At 39.1% G+C, this 16,465-nt stretch overlaps 1 protein-coding gene across 2 annotated transcripts in view; it reads left to right on the top strand.

Moving 5' to 3' along the window:
* Window positions 1-16,465, top strand: part of BICC1 (BicC family RNA binding protein 1) — a 245,796-nt gene that overhangs the window by 206,090 nt on the left and 23,241 nt on the right. For both annotated transcript variants that reach the window (XM_028151516.2, XM_008145485.3), the window contains exons 4-10: window positions 5,408-5,487; window positions 7,284-7,442; window positions 9,255-9,308; window positions 9,739-9,933; window positions 10,599-10,850; window positions 13,155-13,286; window positions 15,875-16,061. In XM_028151516.2, coding sequence (XP_028007317.1) covers window positions 5,408-5,487; window positions 7,284-7,442; window positions 9,255-9,308; window positions 9,739-9,933; window positions 10,599-10,850; window positions 13,155-13,286; window positions 15,875-16,061 — 1,059 coding nt within the window. The remainder of the gene's footprint in view (window positions 1-5,407; window positions 5,488-7,283; window positions 7,443-9,254; window positions 9,309-9,738; window positions 9,934-10,598; window positions 10,851-13,154; window positions 13,287-15,874; window positions 16,062-16,465) is intronic.

The raw sequence follows: 16,465 nt of genomic DNA, 5'->3' as shown, positions 1-16,465 counted from the left end.
TGCTTTCCACTGTGGTTACACCAATCTGCATTTCCAGAAACAGTGAATGAGGGTTCCCTTTTCTCCACATCCTCACCAACACTTGTTTGTTGATTTATTGATGATAGCCATTCTGACAGGTATGAGGTGATATCTCATTTTTTGTGGTTTTAATTTGTATTTCTCTGATTATTAATGATGTTGAGCATCTTTTCATATGTCTGTTGGCCATCTGTATGTCCTCTATGGAGAAGTGTCTATTCAGGCCCGTTGCCCATTTTTAATTGGATTGTTTGTTTTCTTGGTGTTGAGTTATATGAGTTCTTTGTAAATTTTGAATATTAATCCCTTATCAAATGTGTCATTGGCAAATATGTTCTCTCATCCAATGAGTTGTCTTTTCATTTTGTTGATGGTTTTCTTTGCTGTACAAAAACTTTTTAGTTTGATGAAATCCCATTATTTAATTTTTCTTTTGTTTCCCTTGCCTAAGGAAATATATCACAAAAAAATATTGCTAAGAGAGATGTCTGAGATTTTACTGCCCATGTTTTCTTCTAGGATTTTTATCGTTTCAGTTCTAACATTTAAGTTTTTAATCCATTTTGAGTTTATTCTTATGTATGATGTAAAAAGGTGTTCTAGTTTCATTTTTTTGCACATATCTGTCCTATTTTCCCAACAACACTTATTGAATATACTCTTTACTCCATTGTATGTTTTTGCCTCCTTTGTCAAATATTAATTGACCATAAAGGTGGGGCTTATTTTGGGTTCTCTATACTATTTCATTTATCTGTATGTCTGTTTTCATGCCAGTACCATGATGTTTTGATTACTATGGCCTTGTAGTATAGTTCGATATCAGGTAGCATGATTCCTCCAACTTTGTTCTTCTTTCTCAAGATGGCTGTGGCTATTTGGAGTCTTTTGTAGCTCCATATAAATTTTTGGAATATTTGTTCTAGTTCTGTGAAATATGCCATTGACATCTTTGTAGGAATTGCGTTGAATCTGTAGTTTGGTTTGGGTAGAATACACCTTTTAATGATGTTAATTCTTACTATCTGTTAACACAGTATATGCTTCTACTTATTTGTATCTTCTTCAGTTTCTTTCTTCAGCATTTTGTAATTTTCCAAATCAGGTCTTTTACATCCTTGGTTACAGTTATTCCTAGTTTGGTTTTTTTTTTTTTTGTTTGTTTGTTTTTTTGTGGTTTTTTTCTTAAATGCAGTTGTAAATGGGATTATTTTCTTAGTTTCCCTTTTTGATAGTTCATTATTGGTGCATAAAAATGCAACTGATTTCTGGATATTTATTTTGTGTCCTGCTACTTTACAGAATTTATCAGTTCTAATAGATTTTTTGTGTGGAAACTTTAGGGTTCTCTATATATTGTATCATGTCATCTGCAAATAATGACAGTTTTGCTTCTTCCTTTCCAATTTGGATGTCTTCTATTTCTTTTTCTTGTCTGATTGCTGTGGCTAGGACTTCCAGTTCTATGTGGAATAAGAGTGGTGAAAGTGGACATCCCTGTCTTCTTCCTGATCTTAAGGGAAATGCTTGTAGTTTTTGCCCATTGAGTATGATGTTGGCTCTGGTTTTGTCATATATGGCCTTTGTTATGTTGAGGAATGTTCCCTCTATTTGCACTTTATCATAAATGGGTACTGGATTTTATCGAATGCTTTTTGTGCATATGTTGACATGATCATGTGGTATTTATCCTTTATTTTGTTTATGTGGTGTATAACATTTATTGATTTGTGGATATTGTACCCACCTTACATTCCTGGAATGAATCCCACTTGATCATGCTGTATGATCTTTTTAATGTATTGCTGGAACTGGTTTGCTAATATTTTGTTGAGAATTTTACCATATATTGGACTGTAATTTTCTTTCTTTGTTGTGTCTTTATCTGGTTTTGGAATTAGGATAATGTTGGCCTTGTAAAATGAGCTTGGGAATCTTTCCTCCTCTTGAATTTTTGGAATAGTTTGAGAAGGATAGGTGTTATTTCCTCTTTGAATGTTTGGTAAAATTTACCTGTAAAGCCATCCAGTCCAGGACTTTTGTTTGTTGGGAGTATTTGATTACTGCTTCAATTTCACTAGTTGTAGTCTGTCTATTCAGATTCTCTGGTTCTTCCTGATTCAGATTTGGAAAATTGTTATGTTTCTAGGAATTTATTATTTCATGCAGGTTGTCCTATTTGTTGGCATATAGTTGTAATATTTTCTCAGAATCCTTTGTGTTTCTTTGCTGTCAGTTGTTAATTTTCTTCTTTCATTTCTGATTTTACTTATTTGGGTTCTCTCCCTCTCTTTATGAGCTTGGTTGAAGGTTTATCAATCTTGTCTATATTTTCAAAGAACCAGCTCTTAATTTTATTGATTTCTTATATTGTTTTTTTGTGTGTTTTTTTTCAGTCTGTGTCTCTAACAGACTCCCATCTCTCCCTGGCAGACAGACTCCCTGCTGATTTTCACAGCCATATGTTATGTGGACACGTCTTCCCAGCTCTGGACATTCATCCTGTCTGCCTTATTGCTCAGGGCTGCAGAGCCTGGCTTGGGGTTGAGATCCCATGCTCCTTAGGTAGAACCTTTGCAGCTGAGATATCCCTTCAGAGTCTCAGCCATCGCCCGTGAGAGCAGGGCCAGCTCTTTTCATGGCTCTGCCTTTCCTACCAGTATGATGTGGCTTCTTCTGTAGATCCTTGGTTATAGTACTTCTGTTCAGCCAGCTTTCAGTTGGTTAGTCAGGTTGATTGCTCTGTATTTTAGTCGTAATTCTAGTTCGGTCCTGGGTATAGGTGAGTGTAACTTCCACCTACTCCGTCGCTATCTTGGACCTCTAAAATGTATTTTCTACTGAGGCTTTTCTGTTGATGCAGAGATGGTGGGAAATCAAATTCTTAAATTGAATCTGAGTTTCTTTTCCCTCTACAGATGCCTAGGAATTTTAATGTGATTATTCAGCCTGTGAAGAAATGGGTTTTCAAGTTATCATACCATATATATATATTTGGCCCATATATAAGAGACTTCGGTTACATTTTTTATATGGCTTAATCTGCTGTGTCCTTTCTTGCTGTAAACATCACTTGGGAAACCAACACAATGCTGATTGCTGGGTCCTGGAGACCCAGGAACCTCTATTTTAGCAAGGGCTACACGTCTGACGAGCAAGCATGTTTTGAGAAGCCGCTGGTTCTTTTTTTTTTTTTTTTTTTCACTTTAAGATTATTTATTTCCAGTATTTAATGCATAAATATATTTTTACATGGAATCATACTGTACATAATTGTCTTATTTTTACATATTAATGCTTTGTCCTTTAATATCAACATCACTTTTAAGACTGTATACATTCATGATGGTTTTTGAAGCATACATTTATAGGTAGAATTTTTGGAGGGTCTTCATAGAGAAAACCTCCCTGTTAGGGTGCATTCAGGATGGACACAGGGATGCCTTTCTGTGGAGGCTCTCCCAGCGTGTGGTGGCTGGACATTCATCCTGTCCGGCTTTTAAGCCCCGGCCTTGTAATACCTAACACTTCAACAGTTTAGAGAGTTATAACCAGTCTGAAGGTCTTCGATATTTACAGTGTCCCTTTGACAGGGCAAGTGTCAGAGGTGGGATTCAAGGAAGGATAAGGAGAAGTGCCCAAGGCCAAGAGCAGCCACCAGGGGACTCAGTCTGGGGAGATAGATGGTGGGGAGTGGAGTTGATGGCACTGACTTTAACTGAAGCACAGCTGCTGGGATGCCTCCGCAGGAAGCTAGATGCATTCCTGAACACGGAAGCTATTGCTCTGTCCTGGTCCTAAGAGCGGGCAGCCTTAGAAAATAGTTTCTCCTCCCATTCTTCTCACTCTCTTGCTCTCTCGCTCTCCAATAGCTCAGCTGCACCTTGTAAATATGATGCGCTGATAATGCCATTGCTTTTCAAATGGACTGGGGGATGGGGATGGGTGACTCACAGTATGAGGGCAATGTGTGTAATTTGATTTAAATTCCCACCTGGTCAATCCAACTTCTTCTCCTAGAGCCGTGGTCGGCAAACTGCGGCTTGCGAGCCACATGCAGCTCTTTGGCCCCTTGAGTGTGGCTGGGCGAGTCTATTTTGAAGAAATGGCGTTAAGAAGTTTAAGTTTAAAAAATTTGGCTCTCAAAAGAAACTTCAATCGTTGTACTGTTGATATTTGGCTCTGTTGACTAATGAGTTTGCCGACCACTGACCTAGAGAATGGATGGTTTAGAAGGAGTCGGGCAGAATTGCTTGTTGGTTGTGAAGGATGCTCAGCCAACATTTTCTGCTGCTGCCCCAAACTGAGGTGAAGTACAGTATATGAAGGACTTGGCAGTCAGTAAGATTGGCATCATTAATGATTGTGATGATGACGGTAAATCATCTGTTATTCAGCTTTGTCACTAAACTAGTGGTGTAGAACTTCGGCTTATCCCAGAATGGTCTTGGTCTCTGTCAGACTAACCTGTGAGGTACGAAAGCACCTAGGTTGCTGGGGAGACAAGAACCTGATTAAAGGGAGAACTGCAGAGGCATGTCCCGACCTGGGCTTTGCTCTGAGTTTATCCAGCCTTTATTCAGACCTCACTTTCTCAGAGGCTGATGCCCTTCTCCCCGCCTCCACCCCCCGCCCTGTCCCACAGCTGTACTCCTGATCCTCTTGTCTTCCCCCCTCATAACAGTTATATTCTAATGTACTAGATAATTTATTCATTTGATTCATTTTTGTCTCCTTCACAAGACTATAAACTTCATGTGGACAGAGGTTGTTTTTCTTGCTTGATAAATCCCCAACCCTAAAATAAAGCCCTAGTACAGAACAGAGGTTCAGAAAATATATGCCGAATGAATGAATGCTTTCCAATATAACATTCCATGGCAGTAGTAAACAATAGGTGTAACATATATTAGTCACTACATATTCTGAATAAATATTAAATATTCCTGAATGGAAATTAAATCCCCCCCCCCCAATTTAACAGTAGTTTCCTCTGTAAACAACCTCACAAAGCTCTGATGTAGATGAAATAATGAGTTAATGCACTTAAAGCATTAGAACGGCCTGGAATGTAGCAAGGGGTCAGTTAATAAATGGAATTGGTAGACTCATTTGTTTAAAATATAATTATATGGTATACTTCTTTTTCAGTTAAGTCTAAAGTTAAATGGTTTAACCAGTTTTAAGAAGGAAATGAACCATAGATGAATGTACAATTTGGGTATTTTTTTTTTTTTTTACATTCTTGTTTTTATTACAGTGACAACACACTTAGATTGACAAATATTGAATTTATTATGGAATCTCTTATAATGTAACATCAGTTTTAAAACAGTTTGGGGGTTTCACATGAACCTTTTGTTTTTTGTCTTTTTATTTCTTATAGATCCCCATATTAAGGTTTCTGGAAAGAAAGAAGATGTTAAGGAAGCCAAGGAAATGATCATGTCTGTCTTAGACACAAAAGTAAGTGAATGTTAAGGACACTCAGATGTCAGAACCTTGTCTCTGCAAGGGCTGCTTCATGCTGTTATGAAAGAACCATTTGGAGAAGAAAAACCAGGAGAAAGTAATGGTGGGTTTTAAAATAAGCACGTGTGATTCTACAGTGGATGTAAAGTTCTGTTTAAAATCTGAATAGAGTCTCTTGCTGGCTGAGTAATGAAATATATTCACATGTGTGTATAGGTACACACATGTATATATATGTGTGCAAATGTATATATATATATGTATGTAGTATGTATATGCCATCTTCAGAAATATGATTTTCATAGGACAAGTAATGAAGGTTGTAAGAATTAGAATGTTTGCCCTTATGATGCCAGTAGAAAACCAAAATAATCTTCTGTATAGCTCTGTGTATGATGGCATAAAATTGACACTTTGTCTTGTCCATTCTTTCTCTGAAAGTATATGTATGCAGATAATAGGGAAATTTAAGTATTTAAAAATGTACACTCATGTGTATTTAATTTTAATAAACACTTCAAATCACTTACCTTGATAAGCACTTTAAAGATATTAATTTTTTAATTCCCATAACTTAGCAAAGAGCTATTAGGGAATTTAACCAGGGTCCAATAGCTGATAAGTGAGGAAGGAGATGGGATTTAAATCCAGGCTCTCTGGTTCTTAACCATTCACTATTTTACCACCTGTTGTTTTATTGAAATGGTTTCTGATCTCTTTTCTTTCTTTCTTTTCTTGTTCTTTTGTTGTTGTTGTTATTTTAAAGAATTTTTACCTTGTAATTATTAACGATTTCAGAATTTTCACCAAAGAAGAATATCTTCCTATATTTCAAAGGTTAAACCAAAAGAACTAACCAAAGTATTGAATGGATATGTTTAAAATTTAAGAATTGAGAAGATGTAAAATTGTTGAAATTTTTAACATCTAGTTGTCTTTTGACTTTTAAATTTTGCTTCCTAAGGACTGAAGAATTTCAGGGAAATTCTTGTAAATGAGAAAAGAATTCATGTCCGTCTTTATAATTTTATAACACTAAATTTCCCAAAATTCAATACATGAATACCAACTAGACCATAATTATTATGTCTTAGAATTTTACATGTTGCTTTAATATAACTAATCTCATACTTTGTATTGTTTACTTAAGCCATTTTGCTATTAGAGATCATTTTGCAGCTTTGTGGTCTCTTCCTCACTCTTGTTCCCACCAGGGAATAATAAGTCTGCTTTGTCAAGTTTGACACAGTAATATAGAAGTCGTGAAAATGCTTATAAATACTTGTTTACTTAGTTTAAATCACTTTTATTTTTAATCTCTAGTTTCCTATTGCCTTAGTTCTACAGTCCTAACATATACATATGTGCACATAAATACAGTCCTATTAATATATATGTGTGTATATATAGTCAGTGTTGTAATTGTGTTTTCATCTGGTTTTAGTTTTTTGAATTAAATGTTTCATGAATAATGTCTATTAAAGAAAAAATGAGTTATTTGTAATTGTAGCTAATTTTATTTAAAGGCTGCTTTCCAAAAGATTTTCTTGGTAAAGAGTATATCTTTCTATTTCTTCTGACACATTTGTCTTAAAATAAGAATTTCTTTTTTATAGCCCAAGAAAAATAGATAGAAAGTAAACCTTTACAGATTAAGGTGATTTTGTTAATAAATCTGTACGCTCTGCTATGGCTCACTTTTTGTTAAAATTATTCCCGTGAGAGGAGGAATATTTTAGGGAGTTGTCCCTTTTTCATGCATCAAGAAATAATGCGTTATTTCCACATAGAGCAATCGGGTCACCTTGAAGATGGACGTTTCGCATACAGAACATTCTCATGTAATCGGCAAAGGTGGCAACAACATCAAAAAGGTGATGGAAGAAACAGGATGCCACATCCACTTCCCAGATTCCAACAGGAATAACCAAGCAGAAAAAAGCAACCAGGTGCTTTGTCTTTCTCATGAATTTTTATGTAACGAATTTTACAGCCTCCGTTTTCCATGTGCATATCTTTTCTGGGAGATGAGAGCAAAAAAAACAATCATGGAGATGGCATGCAGTGTAGATTGTTTGACCCTGTGCAAGGAGATGGAAAGGGCTTTGTTTTTTTGGAAGGGATGAGTTATAGGTAGGCCTTAAACTCTTGGTCTCAGAATGGTTGGTAGAAGAGAGAGGGGAGGGAGTGATGGCAATGTACAATAAAGTCCCCAAGGAAGGGCTCAGAGAGCATGTGAGTTAGGAAAGGACCTAAGGCATGCCCCACCCAGGCACCCATCCGTGCTGGCATTCTGCCTGCAGCATCCCTCCCATGGTCCTCTAGGCTACAGATATAATTATGCCTTTCTCTTTAAAAAAATTTTTTTTTAAATTACAGTTGACATTCACTATTATATTAGTTTCAGAAGTACAAGCCTGTGATTAGACATTTATATAACTTAGAAAGTGATCACCCCGATAAATCTAGTACCCGTCTGACATCATACACAGTTATTACAACACTAGTAGCCCTGGGCATGAATCCGTGCACCAGTAGCTCTCTGGGGGGCCTGGCCGCCCTGTGCCCACTGCCCAGAGGCTCTCCGCTTCCCAGAGGCCCTCCACGGCCCGGGTGGAACGCTTGCTTCGTCGCCATGGTGACGAAGCAAGCATTCCACCAGGCTGCTCATGCTGCTCACTCTCAGAGGCCGCCCCCCTCCCCCCGGGACTGGGGGACTCCGGCGGGGCTGAGAGGACTGGGCGCCACCATCTTGTGGCTATGGCACCACCATCTTTGTGATGGAGTGATGGTTAATTTGCATATTACCCTTTTATTAGATAGGATTAGTGACTATATTCCCCATGCTGTACTTTACATCCCGTGACTATTCTGTAGCTATCAGATTGTACTTCTAAATCAATATCCCTCTTTAGTTCATACACATATTTCCTAGTTATTGTGTTTGGAAACAAATGGAACTCACCTATCCACATGGAAGCATTTTAAGTACTTGAAGAACAGATAATATTATGTGTGTTATGTAGAAGTTTTCTCTCTTCTCTGCTAATCACAACACTAGAGGCTGTGTCGGCCACAAAGATGAATAAATGGAGACTAATGTGACAGCCACATTCATAAGGAACTGGATCGAAAGCCATGATAAAAAGCAAGGGCAGTTTTCAAAATATTTGAAGCTGGTATGGCATAAGCGTGCATCCTGAGAGCAGTGTCCTGGGTCCCCCACCCTGACCCTAATAACAAGATTAATTCTTTAGTGGGTGGATCCTGGGAGCGTCTAGGGGATCCCAGGAGAGGGCCGGAGGTGGGTGTTAGAGCAACAATTTATTTTATTTTATTTTTACCAACGTGCACGTAAGTAGTTCAGCATCTTGGGAACCTAGAGCAGCAGCCTCAGCCTCCCTGCGTGTTGGTACGCCTCTAGTCTTCAGGGAGTTTAAAGAGACGGGAGAAAATGCAGGGAACAGAGGAATTATGAAGGAGGCAGGAAGGCCTCAGGGGGGCTGTGAGGTGTCAGGTAAGCGCAGGGGGTGATACAGATCAGTTGACACCCATTACCTGAGCAGATCATTAAAATGCACATTGTGATTAAGCAGGTCTGGGTTGGTGTCAGAGCTCCTTCATTTTTAGCAAGCTCCCAGATAACGCCGAAGCGGGTGTTTCCTGGAGGACACTTGGAGTAGCAGGGATGTCGATAACTGGAAGAGCAGGCGTGGGCGCAATTAAATTAAATCTGACCCTGTATATCCTTATCTTTGCAGGTTTCTATAGCAGGACAACCGGCAGGAGTCGAGTCTGCCCGAGTTAGAATTCGGGTAACTGTTCCTTTCGTACTATAAATCACTGTCAGCACCGTCTTCATTATAGAGGATTAAAACTATCATCATGTATCCATTTATGATGAAGTCATGCGCTCAGTCTGAGGGACATAGTGAAAAAGTTGGTTTAATGTATTACAGAAAGTTTCTTCGAAACATTCTGGATTTTACCTGACTCAGTTTCTCTGATAATTTTGAAATCACAGTCCTGAGGAAAATGCATGCCACAGGCAGTTATAAAAAACTTTCAGGTTTCATAAAAGGCTCCTGCCGTTTAAGAAACTTTATATATCCTACCCAAGTATACATCTATAATAAAAGAATAGATGTCTAAAATTCCATCTTCAGAAAAGGATGAATGAATCAGACATATTTCTAAATGCATCCGATAATTTATCTGCTTTGGGGTCTCACAATTTCATTGCAGGAGCTGCTTCCTTTGGTGCTGATGTTTGAGCTGCCGATTGCTGGAATTCTTCAGCCGGTTCCCGATCCTAATTCCCCCTCCATCCAGCACATATCACAAACATACAACATTTCAGTGTCCTTTAAACAGCGCTCCCGAATGTATGGTGCTACTGTCATAGTCCGAGGGTCTCAGAATAACACTAGCGCTGTGAAGGTAAGTGACCGAGAGAATTCCGCACATCATACGTGAACAAACTATTCAAGTTTTATTTATTTATTTGCTTAATATATTTGTATTGATTTCAGACGGGAAAGGGGAGAGAGAAAGAGAGAGGGAAACATCGATGATGAGAGAGAATCATTCATTGGCTGTCTCCCGCATGCCCCACTCTGGGAATCGAGCCCACAACATGGGCATGTGCCCTGACTGGGAATCCAACTGTGACCTCCTGGTTCTTAGTTTGGCACCCAACCATTGAGCCATGCCGGCCGGGCTCAAGTTTTATTTTTAAAGGATTTTAGACTGGTTTGTTTTCTAGAATTTTCCTTTGTATTACATTCTGGTCTATGTGATGTGCTGTATTTTTCCATAGCTGTTAGAAGTGCACTAGAGCCCTGGCCAGTGTGGCTCCGTCGGTTGGGTGTCGTCCCAGGCATGAAAGGTGCCAGTTCATTTCCTTGTCAGGCCACATGCCCGGGTTGTGGGCTTGATCCCCGGTAGGGGGCGTGTAGGAGGTTTCACTCTCATATCGATCTCCCTTCCCCTCTCTCTTAAAAAAAAAAAAAAAAAGAATTTAAAAAAGAAAGAAGTGCACTAGACTCTGCCTGTATATGGACAGTTATTTACACGAATATTTCTGTCCCACCCTTTTCTCCTAGGAAGGAACTGCCATGCTGTTGGAGCATCTTGCCGGGAGCTTGGCATCTGCTATTCCCGTGAGCACACAGCTAGATATCGCAGCTCAGCATCATCTCTTTATGATGGGTCGAAATGGAAGCAACATCAAACATATCATGCAGAGAACGGGTGCTCAGATCCACTTTCCTGACCCCAGTAATCCACAAAAGAAATCCACCGTCTACCTCCAGGGCACCATTGAGTCTGTCTGTCTTGCAAGGCAATATCTCATGGTAGGTTTAGTGAAATCTATGTTACTTTTTTTTTTTTTTTAACCTCTTTGGGTACAGTGTATATTGTTGACACACCTTATGTGGTATTTATGAAAGCACTTTGGAAGCCAGGTCAAGGAAGGAAGCTTCTTGGTAAAAGGAAGAGAATAAGGTAGATAGTGCCTCCCAGGCTGAGTTTCATTACATTAGCGAGCGATTCTGTTGCAGGACTTTTTTAAAACTTAGACTAAACACAGAAGAGGTTCAAAATAAAATAACTGTATTTTGTGGAGGGTGATTATTTCCATACCACAGATAGTAGTTTGCAGTTTTCATCTGACAAAGAAAGCTTTCCATTTAAACAGAAGAATAAAAGTACATTTTAAACATTACCCTCAAAGAGATAGATTTTGGCAGCATGAAACATTTGAACATTTCATAATCTCTGATATAATTTTAAAAATTCTGTTTGAGCCATAAATTTGAGTGTCATGCATTGAAGAAAAATAGCAGTTATATAACTCAGTATTGCTTCTAATTATAGTTTGCAGTATTTCTGTCCTCCTACATTCATTTAAAAACCCAGTGTGTAGATTGATGTATAGTTACTAAATGGACTGACATAATGTGGACTCAGATATTTTTATTAAAAACACCATTGTATTCTTCTGTTAGAACTTGACCTTTAGTGACAGTTGAGTCAGTAGCTTCAGGTATGGCCTTTGCTCTCATTAACTTGCAGACTGCATTTGTGAGAAACTTTTAGAAAATCTCATTTTGTCTGGTTAACTTTATTTCTCTGACAGATGAGAATTCATTATAATCATTAAGGATTAGAATACATAATTTTATGAACTTTTATTTTGTTGCAAATGATATTTTTAGCCCAGTTTAGTTTATCAGGCTATTTTTGGTATACTACTAATTACATAGCATATTCATATACAAAGATTATTATGCTTATTCATATTTTATTTTTGTCTGCTCTTCAAATTCCTTAGGTATCACTTTGAGTTCAGTAAACTGTTTCAAACATTCTGCACAGTTATGAACTTATATTATACTTTGGCCATACCTGCCAAAAATACAGGCATGCAATGAGACATATTATTGCACAATATTAAAAGAAGGGAGGGAGGGAGAGATACATTATAGGGACTTAACCTGTATTTGAAATACCATAACCTTTTCTTTATAGCCCTGTCCTTACAAAAATAACTTCTACCCACAAGAGAAATGAAACATAGTAATTTCATGTTAATCCTAGTATGTTTCATGATACCTTCTCCTGATACTTTTGTACAAAACACATCATTCATTAGGCTAGCCCTGAGTACCCTGTGCATCAGAAAATGTGTGTGACATTTTTACTGTGCTAGGTACCAGGGGCCAGGAAGAGAGCATCAGAGAGAAGAACAAGTACCAAACCCTGCAGTGCTAAAAGGGAGGTAGTTCAAAGAAGGGACAATAGTGGCCGTGAACTTGAGGGAGGGGGAAAGGTTTGAGCTGCATCAGAAGAAGAGTAGGCCTTGGGATGGTGAAGAAGCCTTCTGATGAGCTGAGACGCCAGCGTGCAGTTTAAAAGCTGGTCTGGTCCAGCCTGGAGGAAGGGGCAGGCATGCAGACACATACCTGCGATGGCACAGACTCAGCCAGGCCACAGTTGGAGATCTTAAATGTTGACTCAGGAGACGGTGAAGAGCCAGCACTGTCTGTCTGTGAGCGCGGGTACAAGGCGAGTACCCTTGGTAGGGTTGAGAGTCCAGTTTCTGGCATCACTGACGCACTGAATCCAGAGAATAGAGGAATTTTCCCAGGTGGCGAATGAATGAAAATTCAGGGCCAAAATCAGACACTTAAGACACATACAATTTTGTCATCCAGAAAATAGTTTCTGCCGTTCAACATTGTTTTCACACAGTCCTCCAAGCTATGTGAAGGTATCCGATTTAGCTTTAATACTTTGGTTTACTCTTTATTTTATCTTTATAATAGGTTTCAGGTGTACAGTTGTATGATACATCATCTGTATACTGTATTGGGAGTTCACCACTCCAAATCAAGTCTCCGTCCATCACCATTTGCCCCCCTTTACCCTCTTCTACCTCCCACCACCACCCCCATGTCCCTCTGGTAACCACCAGAGGGTTGTCTGTGTCTACAAGGGTTTTTGTTGTTGTTTTTTTCTTAATCTCTTCACCTTTTTCTCCCATTTTACCCATTAGATCTGTAAAATACTGCATTATTTGTAGGCATGTTAAGTTATCAGATGTTTAAATGAGTAACTTTTTAACCTCCTACACTTTCTATTGTGACTTCTCCTAGGGTTGTCTTCCTCTTGTGTTGATGTTTGATATGAAGGAAGAAATTGAAGTTGACCCACAGTTTATTGCTCAGTTGATGGAACAGCTGGATGTCTTCGTTAGTATTAAACCAAAGCCGAAGCAGCCGAGCAAGGTTGGTTCAGAGTCTGGATCTGGAGAACCATGTGTCATATCACGTTCTGTTTTATTTGCATATAAGCGTGCATTTGCATATTCATAGCACTAAATATTCTATATATGTCATTATATATTTTATTTAGGTATTTTATATAAATATAAATTTGTAACAACATTCATTATTGATCACCATTTTCTTTATATGTGTGTTGGTTTTTGGAGTCCATTTTTAGTGACCATTATTTTTCTATAAATATATGAGAAGGAAAGAGAAAACCTTTTTAAATTAACTTGCAAGCTGGTAACTTTAAATATTACTAAGCTTCCAGTTAGTTGATATAGTTAAACATTATGTTAACTAGAGGCCCGATGCATGATTCGTGCAAGAATGGGCCTTCCTTCCCCTGGCTGCTGGCAATGCCTTTGCTCCAGCTGGAACCGCCTTTTCGCTCCTGCCCAGAGCTGCCTTTCCGCCTTCCCCCGCTGCCCAGAGACCCGGAGCGGCTGGGGTGGTGCGGAACGTCCCAGCTGCTCCGCGCCTTTGTATGCAAATTAACCCATCATCTTCGTTGGGTTATTTTGCATACTCACTCCTGATTGGCTGGTGGGTGTCACAAAGGTACAGTCAATTAGCACGTTTCTCCTTTATTAGGTAGATTGCACATCTCAATACTATCACAAAAAAATATTTAGCTATTACTTGCTATTTGTGAGTCACTGTGCTAGCCCTGGAGATTTAAAGAATAGGTGCCCCATTCCCTTTAATAATAAATATTTTTAGGAATGAATTATACCCAGTTCACCTTCTTGGAACCTCTCCCTTAAGATGTTGCACAGTTTCAATAATTACATGTACAGTTACAAGTTAATGGGATAACTCCGATGATATTGAATGCTAGTAGAAGGTCAGGAAACAGGAATGTTTCTCTATTAACACAGGGCAGACCAGTAGTTTTATTGCTAGCTTTACCCAGTGGCCAGATAAGTTTCTAATTGAACGAGTAAAAAAAACGTTTTACATAAATGTTAAAGGCATGCTTTAAAATTAAATACCCATTGCATTTTGGAGTTATTTATTACATGTTCTTACAAGCTAATATCTTTTTAAAGTATGATACTTTGTAAGACACTGTGTAATATGAAGCGAGAATTCTCGTGATCCGTCTGCAATGTGTTAATATTGTGCAAATAGGCACAATCACTTGGAAGAACAATGTGAGACCATCCGATCACACTGAAAGCACTGAGACCCTGTCCCCAGCCACTCTGCTTCTAGTTATACACTCTGAAGAACCTTAGTACCAGAAATTGAAGGATAGGAATGGTGTTGAATAAAGGAAAGCAAGTTGCATAATGACATGTACTCAGTGGTAACATTTAATGTACATCTTTTATAGCAGGTAAAACACCAGTCATGTCTTCTATTTTTAAATTTCTAAACTATAAGTCTTATCATATACTCATAATGGTATATGTATAATATACATTAGATACAATTGTGTGTATATGTAAATGATGTGGTATTTAGTGTCCAGTTCTCTTTCTTCAAAAGAAAACTGTAAATGGGAAGATAGCATTGATTCTGGTGAACTTGCTATACTGCGTTTAATGTGAGAGAGCAGGACCCGAATTTTATGTATTGTGAAGCTTCCTGCATGCCTGGCTAATTGAGTCCCTGTGGATGCCAGGACTGAGAGAGAGAGAGAGAGAGAGAGAGAGAAATGAGACTTCTGAGGACTTGTACACATAAGATGGACAGACACAAGAATTCCTGGGGTCCAGGACGTGAGCGGAAGTCGGGGGACATGCATTGAGGCAGCATCCCAGGGCCATTTAATTATGCCTCCCGGCCCCCTGCTCACTCCTGTTCTAACTGCTTTCTCGGCCGCCAGTTTTCTTTATTGTTCGTTGGAGGCTTCCCCCCTGGGTTTCACATTTCCAATTTTCTAGATGAGTCCATCGAGAAAAAAGATTTATTGTTTAGGAGTTTGTTTTCGTATGAGCTTTGCCATAGATATGTCATCAGTGAGGAGTAGTGGTACCTCACGGTCTATTAGTTAACTAGTAGACCATAAATGTCAAATGTAAGTGACTATTATTAAGCAGCACATACACTGTAGGGAGACAAGTTTGATTTGTTTTGTACAAATGAGTAAATGTGGGGGCAGAGGGGAGCTTTAACAGAGACAAGAGGATGTGAAGGGGAACGGGCTCCAGAGATGGGCCCGAGTTCCAGTCCTCTGGCTGCCCTGCACAGCTGTGCTGTGACGCTGGGTACGTCCCTGTCCTCACTGAGTATGAATAATAATTTCCACGCCATCATAAGGTTTTGGTGGGAATTGGAGTATATGTGCGGCTTCCGTCACACTGCTTGGAACACAGGACACACCCAATAAATAGCAACTAACACTGTAGGTTTCTACCAAAAGGAGGAAACGTGATAAGTGGTTAGAATTTGCAGTTGGTGCAGTTGGTTTTTAAAGGAGCATTAATGAATTTCCTAAGTGGAGTTCTTATTACGGTTTTCATTTCTCACCCACCTCCCCAATTCATTGTAGACGACTTGCATGTCACTTTTTTCTTTCCCATTATGTGTTTTCATAGTCTGTGATTGTGAAAAGTGTTGAACGAAATGCCTTAAATATGTATGAAGCAAGGAAATGTCTCCTCGGACTTGAAAGCAGTGGGGTTACCATAGCAACCAGTCCGTCCCCAGCATCGTGCCCCGCCGGCCTGGCCTGTCCCAGCCTGGATATCTTAGCCTCGGCAGGCCTCGGACTCACTGGACTAGGTATACCGTTCATTACTAAAGCCCTTCTCAGTTGCTTATCCAGTTCCCTTCCTTTCTGCCGTAGGGGCTGCATTGTAAAGGGTCTGTTTCTCCCTCGTCAGGCCTGACGCTCAGGTGACAAGCAGCAGAACTCGAATCAGTCCATTTTGTTGTTGGCTTTTTGTTGTTTTTATTGTTAGACTCCATGGATTTGTTTCCCGGATTCTTCCTATTTCGGCATCAGTAATCAACGTCTGACGTTTATTTTCGGCTGTGTTTGTTCTTCTAAATTAAGAATGCCATTGTGAGTGAAGTCAGCAGGCTGACTGTAATTTATGTGTTTGCTCTCCCTTGTATTTGCAATATTGCCACCAGTCCCTGGAGATAAAGAGTATCCAGTTTGCCTTTCCAGAAGTAATTGCAAA

This window comes from Eptesicus fuscus, chromosome 17 (genome assembly GCF_027574615.1).
Source record: "Eptesicus fuscus isolate TK198812 chromosome 17, DD_ASM_mEF_20220401, whole genome shotgun sequence".
NCBI classification, from domain to species: Eukaryota; Metazoa; Chordata; class Mammalia; order Chiroptera; family Vespertilionidae; genus Eptesicus; species Eptesicus fuscus.
The sequence above is the reverse complement of the archived record's forward strand: the minus strand, read 5'-3'. Positions and strand labels throughout refer to the sequence as shown.